The sequence below is a fragment of the Cynoglossus semilaevis genome, chromosome Z (genome assembly GCF_000523025.1).
Source record: "Cynoglossus semilaevis isolate Cse_v1.0 chromosome Z, Cse_v1.0, whole genome shotgun sequence".
NCBI classification, from domain to species: domain Eukaryota; kingdom Metazoa; phylum Chordata; class Actinopteri; order Pleuronectiformes; family Cynoglossidae; genus Cynoglossus; species Cynoglossus semilaevis.
This window is the reverse complement of record NC_024328.1, coordinates 12490056-12501627: the sequence shown is the minus strand read 5'-3', so window position 1 is coordinate 12501627 and position 11572 is coordinate 12490056. Positions and strand designations below refer to the sequence as shown.

The window sequence follows — 11572 nt, the reverse complement described above, 5'->3', positions numbered from 1 at the left end:
ATATATATATATACACACACTTAAATATATTTAACTGTGTGTGTCCAGACAGAGCTGGAGAGAGCCAAAACTCAGCTCAAATCCATGTTGATGATGAACCTGGAGTCACGTCCGGTTATTTTCGAAGATGTCGGTCGGCAGGTTCTCTCCACGGGGAAGAGGAAGCTTCCACATGAACTGTGTAATTTGATAAGTAAGTGTTGCACAAAATTAGAATTACTGTGCGTGGATTCACCCACTGGTGTATGAAAATATAGAATGACCTTAGAATAATAATGAATGATGCCTTTAAACCAAAAACATACACTTGTCTATGTATACATATGTACATATGTTACATGTATATAAATATCTATACATAAATATGTATACATATACAGTATATGTATATGCAAACATATTTTTTTATATATATAATTATACATATATACATATATTTAAATATATGTATTAGTGATGGGAAGACCGACTCTTTTTATTGATTCCAATCTTTGACTCTTGAACAGTAAAATGAACGAGTTCATTCGTTTTACAGCAGGTGGCGCTTTAGCCCTATTATGGGTCGTTGTAAGGAAGGCTGCGGTTCTCCGACACTAAATACTGAAGGCAACATGATTTGCTTCCGCTTACAAAGTCTACAAAGTACACAATATACCATAAGTAATTAAAACCATGTGAAAAACTAAGAAATAAAAACACACCACAATGTGAAGATGAATGAGAGCAAAAAAGACCCGAGCTCCCTGTCACGTGACAAATGAAACGAATCTGCGAGAATGAGGCGAAAGATTAGTTCACAGAGAATGATTCGTTCATAGTGATTAGTTCACAGAGAAAGATTAGTTCACAGCGAAAGATTAGCTCATGGCGAAAGATTAGTTCACGGCGAAAGATTAGTTCACAGCAAAAGATTAGTTCACGGTGAAAGATTAGTTCACAGAGAATGATTCGTTTGTAATGAAAGATTAGTTCGCAGTGAAAGATTAGTTCATAGAGAGTGATTCGTTTGCAATGATAGATTAGTTCGCAGTGAGTGATTAGTTCGCAGAGTGTGATTAGTGAGTGATTCGTGAGTTCAATATGAACAAATATTTAATATGACTTGGTAGTCACGAGTCACGAATCTTTCATATGACTCTGGAGTCACAAGTCATATGAAAGATTCATTCATTTTGAACGAATCACTCGCGAACGACATCACTAATATGTATGTATATGTACTGTATGTGTGTGTAGCACATGTATACATACACATATATTATTTAATATAGTATAATTTAATAGTTAAGTACTTTATGCTAAGTACCAGTACTTCTCAAATAGTGGGGCGGGCTCCCATGGTGGAGGGGAGTTGTGGGGAGGGGCACGTGGGGGCCTTCCAATGTAATGTGCCGGACTAAGTGTACCACTGCTGTAATGCTTGAATGATAATGATGGAAAATAATTGAGTTTTGACGAATCATTTTCAGACAACGTGACATCCAACGACATTAAGCGAGTGACTACGAAGATGCTGCGGAGTAAACCCGCAGTCGCTGCTCTGGGAGACCTGAAGGAGCTGCCGTCTTTCGAACACATCCAGGCCGCCCTGTCCAGCAAAGACGGACGCCTGCCTCGCACGTACCGTCTGTTTCGGTAGAGCCTCCCTACCGAGAAGCCACTGAGCTTTTATGAACTGACAAACCTCTCCGAACAGAAAGTGGAGCCACAGCCGAGTCGAGGCTTGAAGGTCATCCCCCGGGAAAAAAAGCTACATTTCACACAGCAGCTCGAGTATACAGTGTTTATTTGTTCCTGGTGGGTGGAGTCTTACGTTGGGGTGTACTGATGATGGTTTTATAAAAAGACAGTTTAAACCTCCAAGCTCACATTTGAATATTCATTTACCTTAAAAACTGAATTATTCTTTTTTTTATTCCCTTGCTTTTTTATTTTTTTAACACATTGGAATTTAAACAAGGTGAAAGAGGGAAGTGCAGTTGTAATGCAGTCGACTGCAGGTTTTCTCTTTGTCCCTGTCAAATATATTGAAAAAAAGTAAGAATTGTAATATTTATCCCAAAGCACTTCATAATCTGTGGACAAACATTATGGAGCACTGGTAAAGAAATCAGTGAGCCCTTTTACAAATGTCGTGTTGACCGAAAACTCTATCAACGATTTCTCAAATGTTTTGGAAAGATCTAAAGCCTTTTTCTGTCATTGTGAGTGTGACTGTAAATTTCAATAAACACAGTCTTAAAATGTAAACCCACTGACCATTAAATGTAATTATACTTTTAAACCAAAACTAAGCCTGTCAAAATCAATGCCTTCAGTGCGGTTAATCAATTCATATGTGGTTATTTACACACGCTGCTGGAAAGACTTTTTTTTACTAAAGCACCTTAAAGCGTTAAATACCAGCCCAATGGAGTACAGGGCAGCAAGTAAATCTACCACTGGCAAAATGGTCTAATGGCTTAATGGATTGGTCAAAATCTACCTGCAGAAAAAATATTTTTGTCATTTAGGACAAAAAAATATAGGAATGTTGTTTCATCTTGATTAATCAGGAATAATCGTGATTAATCCACAGATATCCTGTCACTATCTAGATTAAGAATTGTAATCATTAACAAACAAACAACACGGTCGTGAAATGCTGTGTTTTTAAAATGTTTATTAATGGCTGTGAGCTCACATGTAAACATAAAAAAAATGAAAATGTTGTGAAGAAATGAAACCCTGACCTACAGGCACTTCATGTGGAGCGCAGTGCTCTCATGCTGGAAATGCAGGTTCATTAATGTCAACATACAGTACGTTACACATATACAGTATATGTGAGGATACGCAGCAGGGAGAACGAGCGGTAAGGCAAGAAGTGACGATCAGCTGCGGAGGAGTCGTACTTTGTCCTGATGAGTTTTAGTGAGTAACAGTACCATCTAACGTCCAACTTTACAGGGAATGAGTTTAGCAACCTGTCATCAAGGAGATCACGTAGTCGTTCTTACGAACATTTTTGTAAGGCAGTTGTTCTCAAACTATGGTATGCGTGCCATATGTGGTACACGGTCTCTATCTTGTGAGCACTGATTGGTAAAACAGTGACGGTATAATTAGTGTTAAGCTAAAAAAAAAAAAAAAAGTGCAGTCGTGGCTTCAAACTGGAACTCTCAAAAAGAGACTTGGGAAATGGGTTAAAGAAATGATCAGTGCTACAAACAGGCCTGCCGAGACTGGAGTGGACACAAGAGAATTAGATGTAATGTCCAGTTGAAGTGCGACTTCATAAACAGACCAATAGTAGTACGCAGTGTGAAAAGTCCAAGAACCACTGCCATGATGAATTCATAACTGCAGCATCCTTCTATATCCAGACATAAACCAATATGTTTGAAATACTAATAAGTTTCAAAGCGTATTTAGGAACAATAGGATTCTTCTCATGGTAAAAAGGTCTGTCATTAATGGAGAAAATTAAAAAGAAATTGAACACCACCGAAGGGTCGTGTGACTGTATGAAAGGTGATCAGAACCCCTGGAAACTATCTGGACATGTTTTCCTTTTTATGTCTACGAACTGCTGTACTGGACGTTTCATCTCTCTGTTTAATAATCACCAAAAATGTACGCCTGAATCTCTAATGCTGATTTATGTAAAAAATATATCACACAAGAGTTAAAGGTAACACTGTAACCTGGGATGCTTTAAATATTAATAAGAAAATAAGAAAACATACACTCAGTCTGCAGGGTTACATTAGTTTACATTGCACCATGTGACCCTCACCCCTTACTTTGACTCATGTGAGTTGACCTTAAGGTCCCTGCCCTTAAGTGTGGTCAGATAATAATACCTGCTCCAGCAGGACACAGACACATACAGTTTGTGAGAATGGCCATTAGAGGGCGGACTTAGCCCAGTTTGTAAGGAGATGAGACTCACTGTTTTTGGATTTAGATTTGGACCCCTTTCCACCTTCTTGTTCCTGGAACAGTCCAGTTTAGTCTAGTCTGGTCCTTCGTGGACCAGTGGGTCACTAAGAGATGGAGCAGATGCTGCTGTTACTTTGGTTCTTCATGGCTTCTCTTCTTTTCAGCTCTCTGGTGATCCTCCTCCTGATGCCCTCCAGATACAAGGCTCTGTCAAACTGCCCTGCTCCTAGAGGAATACTGACACAAAACAGACAAGACAGTAGAGTAAGACAGTAATACTTGAATGATAGTTAGTACGTTGTATTTAGTAAACAGACAGAGGTTCTGTCGTTAAACATACTGCTGTCATTTTCCTTAAGTGACAAAAGTTGTTGGTTCTAAAACAATACACACCCTCGATTCAAAGTACGCCTGCAGTGATACAGCATTGATACTTACTTGTCTCTACCTGGCCGTAATTTAACATGGAAAACACCGATGACGGGTCGATGGTCTGAGGTCTTGATGCTGGAGCAGCTGGTGTATTTGACCACTTGTATATCATCAGCCTGTCTATTTCTGAACAGGATCCTGTCCTGTGGACATAGACAGAGACACCACATCAGCAGACATACATACGTCTACATATTGGTTGGTGTTTCAAGCTGTTTCTTACATGCAGCACAGGCGCCCCCTGCTGGGCCTAGGCATCCCTTTAAATCCCCTCTAGTCTCAGTCAGGTTCTTTAGGTTGAACTCGTATGTTAGTAAAGTCAATATCTCTCAGGTGACCGTCTCCATGCGCAACTTTGAATTTGTCGACTAACTACGTTATTACTAATATTTAATTTGGGTCAGTCTTTCATCAGACCTTCTTTTTATAAAATACGAAGTAATGTGGGGCTACATTATGAAGGGGAAATTTGAAAGATGGTAAAATGGCAGGGACGAAGTTCAATCAGTCATTTTCCATGCCGATTACGTCATGGAAAATGGAGGAACAAATCAGACGAAGGGATGAAGCCAGAAGCGGGAACACTGGTCCACTCATGAAATAGCGTCAGACAAACATGTTTGGTAGGAAAGATATATGGAGCTATCTTTGCTATTAACGACAACGAAAACAAGTCACACTGCTAACCATAAGGGACGACAATTCTAGAAATTTACAGGACAAATTTGAATCGTCGTGCGCAGACACGTCATCCTAAGATGAACGCAATGGTAAGCATACGGAAACGTGGGAGTTAATATGGGAGCTAATATGGCTAAGGTATGAAGTCAAATTCCACATGACATTCTCTCAAGATTTTAATACAAAATTGAATAATATTATATCATAAATAGTGCGCTGTAGTATATATTAGTATAATATATATAGTATAATAACTAAAAAAGAATTTTAGAATGTTATGAAAAGCCACCCAATTCTATTAACAGTTTAGTAAATTGTGTAAACATCGAAATATTACGTATTGCATTTCAATCGACTAAATCTATTCAAATTTACTCACCTAAAATATTTTGATATTTTCTTGACTTAAATTACAATTGAACTTTTTTATTAAATAAACTGGGACTAAGGATACATTAAAAATGGCTGTCATCATTAACACCAAATTAACTATTTTATTTAACGTCTTACTGTGTACGAGGGCGTCCTCTGTTTGGAGGTTGTGTCATATATGTCACAACCGATGTCAAACTTGTAGGTGGGGAAGAAGTGTATGGATGCCTCCTGGAAGCCTTTGAAGATTGAGCCTAAAATTGTAATTTTTTTTAATAAAACAAAAAAATAAATGAAACGTTCTTTTGCTTATAGATCTTTTTTTCACTCAAAGTTTGAACAACAAGATCTTACCATCCTTAAGCTCAATAGAAAGCTGATCGTGTTCCAACAGGACGCTCATGTCTCCTCCCTCTGTGCGTTTCATCATGGCGTCCACATCACTTCGCTCCTTACTCAGACGAAAGTTAAAGTCACCAAACCAGAATACTTGGTCGAATCTTGTGGTGACATCGGCTACAATCAAAATCGGTCAAAGATTTACAGTATCAGCATCGCTGACTCGAACATATATTTATTACTAATACCTAAAAAGATCATTTTTATGTCTTCAAATATTTCAAATAAGGTCATTCAAAATACAGTTCAAGGTACTGTAGAAGGTATACAGATCAACTCTACACAGATGCCTAAAAATTCACAATTTAAGAAAATTCTGGCAGTAAAAACAAACTTGTTCTTACACGGTGTTGATCGGTACGGATTTGTATCTGGGAGACTTTTTGGAAGAGCCAGAGCCTCAATGATTTTGTTGTAATCTAGGATTCTCTCATAGACTTTAGCATCTCCAGCTGTGGACAGAACAGAAAAAATAAGAATATTTAACACAAGTATTTAGAAATGTGCTGTTCCTATTGTTATTTTTCATATAATGTTTTATTTCCATTATTCCTTTTCTTTACCCACAGGTAAAATGGGATGTAATAAAGAGGAAGGAAGTTCCAAAGAAGGTAAACGTGACTCCAACAGCTCCTTTGGTTTTGATTTGGGAGATAATCCTGGTTGTTACCGTAGCGTGCTCCACTTCTGTGTGAGACAGAAAAAAAAGAGACAGCTTGGGAAACATAGTAATGTTTAATATCTGTGTTAGGACTAATTAATCTAAATGAAGGTTAAAACTTAAGTACTTTTAGTGTTATAGCTAACGGTCTGAATGTTTTAAAACACTTTAAAAATCACTGATATCGTAATCTCTTTTACTGACCAGAGCAGAACCAGATGAGGTCTCTCCGCACAAACACAGTGAGATAAAGAACACCATGTGATGATCCGTACAGCATGACATAATAAGGCCCCAGTGTTTCCTGGAGACGGGTCTCCCATTCTCTTCTACACACACACACACACACACACACACACACAGAAATGTAGAGTGTGAGACAGTTTTAAAGTATTTTTAAAGTACATTTAAAGTATTCGGTAATAAATTATAATTTATAAAGGACACTGTACCTGTCAGGACAGCCCTCCTGAACCCCAATAATATAAAAGTCTTGTGCAGTATCAGAGTCTGTAGGAAGGAGGAGATCATCCAGGTTGACTGGCAGCCCCTGTAAACAGAAACTTAAATTTAGTCTCACAGGTTGCCTCGATGTTACATGTGAATTTCTTAAATGTCAAAAATGTCTTATACTTTTTCTCCTTGCATGTTCCATGTTACGATGTAAATGCTCAGTTTCCTGTCTGGAAAGTAGCGGTCCAGTTCCTCAGCTCCTAGTAGAGCGCCACTTCCCATGAGGCTACCCTCTAAAAAACTCCTGGAACCCGAGATGGAAATGAAGCAGGTATTTACAAGTTGATTAGAAAGTCGATGATTGTCAGAGGACTCAATGTAGCCTATGGGCTGTACAATGTCCAGGTCTGGTATTATACCATACTACAAAATTTGCACTAATTAATAATTATTAAAATAGACTGATTGTCTTTGATTTTATTTCATAATCATGACTTTTCTAGCCCACATTTCAGCTCTAGTATCATAGTGGTGTTGTTAGACCTCTCATCTGACTCATCTGACTTGTTATTCTACCTTCAATAAGTCATGATCTTATATTTTTATAAAGAAGAATATATTGTCACTTTGTTGGTGTAGCTTCACCTGAAAGCTCGTGATGTTCAGATCAGTTCCAAATTCAGTAAAAACCCAAATCCAAAATCCAAAACAGCAAACACAGAGGAAAATAATAACATTAATAATAATAATAGTTACTATTATTATATTGACCACTGTTCTAATACAGAAGCAATCTTTTAGTGGACAAAAGTTGTTTTCTTTTTACTCACAATGGTTGTACGCAATCCTGATTATCTGCATTTGCAACAAAATATCTGCAAACAATGACTAAAAATAGATCTAAATCAGGTTATTTTTTATTGCCTTGACATCTCATTTAATATTATAGTACTTCACACCTTGCCTGTATAATCCCCAGGACCATTATCAATAATCAATGCTTACTGTACCTGTTCCGAACATCCTGAGGTCTGATGGGGCTGAGCACACTGTAGGTAGATCTCAGAGAGTTGACGGAGGCGTTATCAGAGCCCATGTTCTCCAGAAGCCGGCTGTCACTCAGATTCCGGTGGAGTCTTTCCCCAAGCTTCTCTCTGGCCAACACGGCATAATCCAAACAATCCCTGTCAATCCTTTTAGCAGCCTTTATAGTAGCTGACACAAAGCTTTTCTCCAAGGCAGGCAGTGGCACCGAAGCCCGCACGGGAGACAGACACAACTTGGAGATCCTCATCCCGTGCTCTGTAAGGTCACTTTGCTGACTGCGGGGCCTGCGTCCCACCTCAGACAGGCTGCTTCCCCTGTTCCTGAAAGCTGACTGTCTTGTTGACGCAGCAGAGAGGGGTCTTACACTGGAGTCCTGATTTGAAATGGTAGCAGTAGCGCTGACAACAGCCCCCAGTGCAGATACCATCATCTCTTCTTTAAGAGAGTCTGTAGAAGAGCCGGTATCGGCTCGGTCACTCAGGCTTTCCTGGCTATTTCTCAGCCTGCGGTTTCGCACGGTCTCCTCCAGTGAGCTACTCCGACTGGACTTAGACAGCCGGGGTAGTAAGGGTGGGAGGGGTTTATATACAGTAGCATCTGTCCCATTTGTCAAAGTTTTTTGTTGGGCAACATAGTGTTCTTTGCCAGGTTTTCCATCTACTAAGGAGGTCTTGAGTGGCCTGCTGTCTTTGACAACTGAATCCAGATGGAGGCTGCCATCCTCCCCATTTGCAGTCATCGTCTTGTCATGTCTGTGACCGACTCTTATCAGGTGGATGAAGATCTCTCATTGCAGCAAACACTTAAACACATAATGCATAGATATTTGAGAAAGATTAGAGACAGAATGATGACCGGAAGTAAAGTAGAGTCAGTAAAGTGTGATACTTTAATAGAGTGCTAGAGAAATCAGTTACCCTTAATACAATTGCTAACATTAACGTTAAAGCTAGTTGCAGAATTAAAACGAATTAAAACGTATCTTAATATTTAGAACAAAATAACAACTCCGGCTAACCAGTGCTAACTTTAGCAGACTAAAATCTCAGTTTCTCAATCGCACTCGTTAAATAACACGTGGTTTACAATGAGTTAGCCTTGTAGTGTCACATATCGAATGAACACACAAAGTGAATTCAACATGGAAAGGTATTGTTTACCGCTATCAAATGAATTCCAAGTATAACGCAAAGGATCATTTAGCTGAATCCTAGCAGTATGGAGGCTAACGGAGCTAAAGGCCGAAGTGGACATTAGCGCAGTTCATATAAATAACGGACATCTCTTAAAATATTCGTCGTACGCATTAAATGTAATAGTATCACAACGTAATCGAATTACCTCTTGTTCGTCGCTGTTTGTTATTAGGGAGACTAACTTAACCAATGTAATCGCGTCCCTCACTTCCTTAGCAACGTTTGACAACAGGGATTCTGTATCCAAGACTAGAGTGGGTCTCAATGACTCTGAACATTAGGACTAGTGGCGCCTCCAGGTGTTCGAAGGCAGTATTGCAAGCCAGAACATTTTGAATTTAGGAATCAGCAAATGCACCGTCTTTTAATTGTTGACGTCCTACTCGTTCTTCTTTGTTTCCATGTATGAGCTGGTCATCCGCATAATAATCCCCACTCTTACACTGTCCAAATAACTGAATTTTTAAAATTTGTAAATGTATTATCCACCACTTCCTGGCCACAGTTAGTATCATGCTTCCTTGTCTCTGCCTCCTCCAGCCTATCTGCCTCCTCCAGCCTATCTCACCCCTCTTAATTTCTATTATTTTAAATGATACAGAATTATGCTAGAATTGTATCAATATGGTTTTTTATTTCTTCAGGGATACAAGATATTCAATTTTGTTTTATTTAAAATACAAAAAATGTAATGGATTTTACTCATTATACAACCTTAAAAAAACATTATAATGTGTAAATTGTATGGGTCATATATTGTCTACATACGGGTAGTGTGGCATGAGACCCACAGCACACTAATTTAATGTCTGAATTATACTTTACAGACCTATAGGTACAGACCTATAAACATGTCTTTCAATTATTCTGTTTTTTCCACTACTTTTATGGCAGAAAAACTAGAACAGCTATTGCTGACAAAACAGAATATGTCGGGATAACATAACAATACGTGACTGGTAATTGTTTAACCTTACGATGGCCTCTCCCACATGATGCGCCAGAAAATTGTCCCTTAGAAACTTTGACGCTGCATTCTGGCCAGTTCCATGTCACGGCTGCTGGCTCAGGGGCTTTTGGACAAAGGTCTATTTAGCAGAGCAGGTATAAATGGAAGGGTCAAACCAAACAGGGGTACAGTTTGTCACAAGAGCAAAGAACAGCAAGCAGCTCCAGCAGCTCCAGCAGAAGCCCTACCATCCAGCAAAATGACCACCAGTGGAATGAACATGATGAGCAAGGTGAGATTTAGTTCTTGTTACGATGACTGCTCACAATAATGAAAATGACAAAAGAGGCAAATTTGTTTGGATTTTTCTCCCATTGTAAAACAAAAACAAAAACAAAACAAAAACAACTCACATTTCAATCACAGCTCTCATATTCACATGTCCTTCACAGATCATCTTCTACGAAGACAGGAACTTCCAGGGGCGTTCCTATGAGTGCATGAGCGACTGCCCTGACATGTCCTCCTACCTGAACAGGTGCCACTCCTGCAGGGTGGAGAGAGGCTGCTTCGTGGTCTACGACCGCACCAACTACATGGGCAACCAGTACTTCATGAGGAGGGGAGAGTACGCTGACTACATGAGCATGATGGGCATGAGTGACTGCATCAGGTCCTGCCGTATGATCCCCATGGTAAGACCCGACACTTGGACAGATGTGTGCACTTCTGTTGCAGTTGGATTTCAACTCATTTCAAAGCTAGGAAATGTAACACACCTTTATCTCCTGCCCCACAGTACAGAGGAAACTACAGAATGAGGATCTACGAGAGGGAGAACTTTGGAGGCCAGATGACTGAGCTGATGGACGACTGTGACAACATCATGGACCGTTTCCGCATGTCCAACTGCATGTCCTGCAACGTGATGGACGGACACTGGCTGATGTACGAGCAGCCCCACTACAGAGGCAGGATGATGTACTTCAGGCCTGGAGAGTACAGGAACTTCATGAACTACGGCATGAGCGGCATGAGGTTCATGAGCATGAGGCGCATCACTGACTCCTGCTACTAGACTCTTTGCACTAAATAAAACTGTCACAACTTGATCCTGAGCATCACTGGTCCTTTATTTTACCTGTGTTTTTATAGCAACACTCTTTAGATTTCTTCCTTTTTTTAACTAAATCTATTACCTTAAGTTTAGTCCACCGTTATATAACTAGTAATATAAATAAATTAAAGACCACTCATTGTTTTCTATTGGCCTTAACTAGAAAATGTTAATATAATAAAATTGACATATAGAAGAGAATATTTTGTTATTCAGAACGAAATTTCATTGCAACGGCCCTAAAATAATAAAAGTACATTCTGTGAAATTAATAAATACGAAGAACAACAATTACCAGCATCAATAAATATTTTACAAAATTGAAATATATATATATATAT

General features: G+C 39.1%; 3 protein-coding genes and 1 long non-coding RNA gene across 5 annotated transcripts in view; 3 read left to right on the top strand and 1 right to left on the bottom strand.

The window, feature by feature from the left end:
* LOC103397903 (mitochondrial-processing peptidase subunit alpha-like) overlaps positions 1-2290 on the top strand; it is a 5975-nt gene extending 3685 nt beyond the window's left edge. The window contains 2 exon segments of the mRNA XM_008336327.3: positions 49-193; positions 1470-2290. Coding sequence (XP_008334549.1) covers positions 49-193; positions 1470-1639 — 315 coding nt within the window. The 3' untranslated portion in view covers positions 1640-2290.
* Positions 2094-9717, bottom strand: LOC103397902 (72 kDa inositol polyphosphate 5-phosphatase-like). Its single transcript, XM_008336325.3, has 11 exons — positions 9311-9717; positions 7933-8771; positions 7103-7226; positions 6922-7019; positions 6674-6798; positions 6376-6495; positions 6153-6260; positions 5764-5925; positions 5548-5663; positions 4363-4499; positions 2094-4161 (listed from the first exon to the last, which is right to left on the bottom strand). Exons 2-11 carry the CDS (start codon positions 8706-8708, stop codon positions 4029-4031), a joined length of 1899 nt encoding a protein of 632 aa, XP_008334547.1. The 5' UTR covers positions 8709-8771; positions 9311-9717; the 3' UTR covers positions 2094-4028.
* On the top strand, positions 4507-6825 carry LOC103397901 (uncharacterized). 2 transcript variants are annotated; one of them, XR_523473.3, is made up of 3 exons: positions 4507-5126; positions 6378-6419; positions 6682-6825. It is a non-coding gene; the product is annotated as an uncharacterized LOC103397901 (long non-coding RNA). The 2 variants fall into 2 exon arrangements; XR_523472.3 differs by having other exon boundaries at positions 6677-6800.
* A 353-nt stretch (positions 9718-10070) lies between the features above and the next one.
* LOC103397900 (gamma-crystallin M3-like) lies at positions 10071-11226 on the top strand. Its single transcript, XM_008336324.3, has 3 exons — positions 10071-10406; positions 10567-10809; positions 10914-11226. Exons 1-3 carry the CDS (start codon positions 10215-10217, stop codon positions 11190-11192), a joined length of 714 nt encoding a protein of 237 aa, XP_008334546.1. The 5' UTR covers positions 10071-10214; the 3' UTR covers positions 11193-11226.
* Positions 11227-11572: the final 346 nt, after the last annotated feature.

Coding starts and splice junctions, on each gene's coding strand:
- LOC103397902 (XM_008336325.3), bottom strand. CDS start 8,708: ATGACTGCAAATGGGGAGGATGGCAGCCTCCATCTGGATTCAGTTGTC. Junction 4,500..5,547: donor AGAGGACGCCCTCGTACACA/GTAAGACGTTAA, acceptor CTATGTCCACAG/GACAGGATCCTGTTCAGAAA. Junction 4,162..4,362: donor TTACGGCCAGGTAGAGACAA/GTAAGTATCAAT, acceptor GTTTTGTGTCAG/TATTCCTCTAGGAGCAGGGC.
- LOC103397900 (XM_008336324.3), top strand. CDS start 10,215: ATGTCACGGCTGCTGGCTCAGGGGCTTTTGGACAAAGGTCTATTTAGC. Junction 10,407..10,566: donor GAATGAACATGATGAGCAAG/GTGAGATTTAGT, acceptor TGTCCTTCACAG/ATCATCTTCTACGAAGACAG. Junction 10,810..10,913: donor CCTGCCGTATGATCCCCATG/GTAAGACCCGAC, acceptor CCTGCCCCACAG/TACAGAGGAAACTACAGAAT.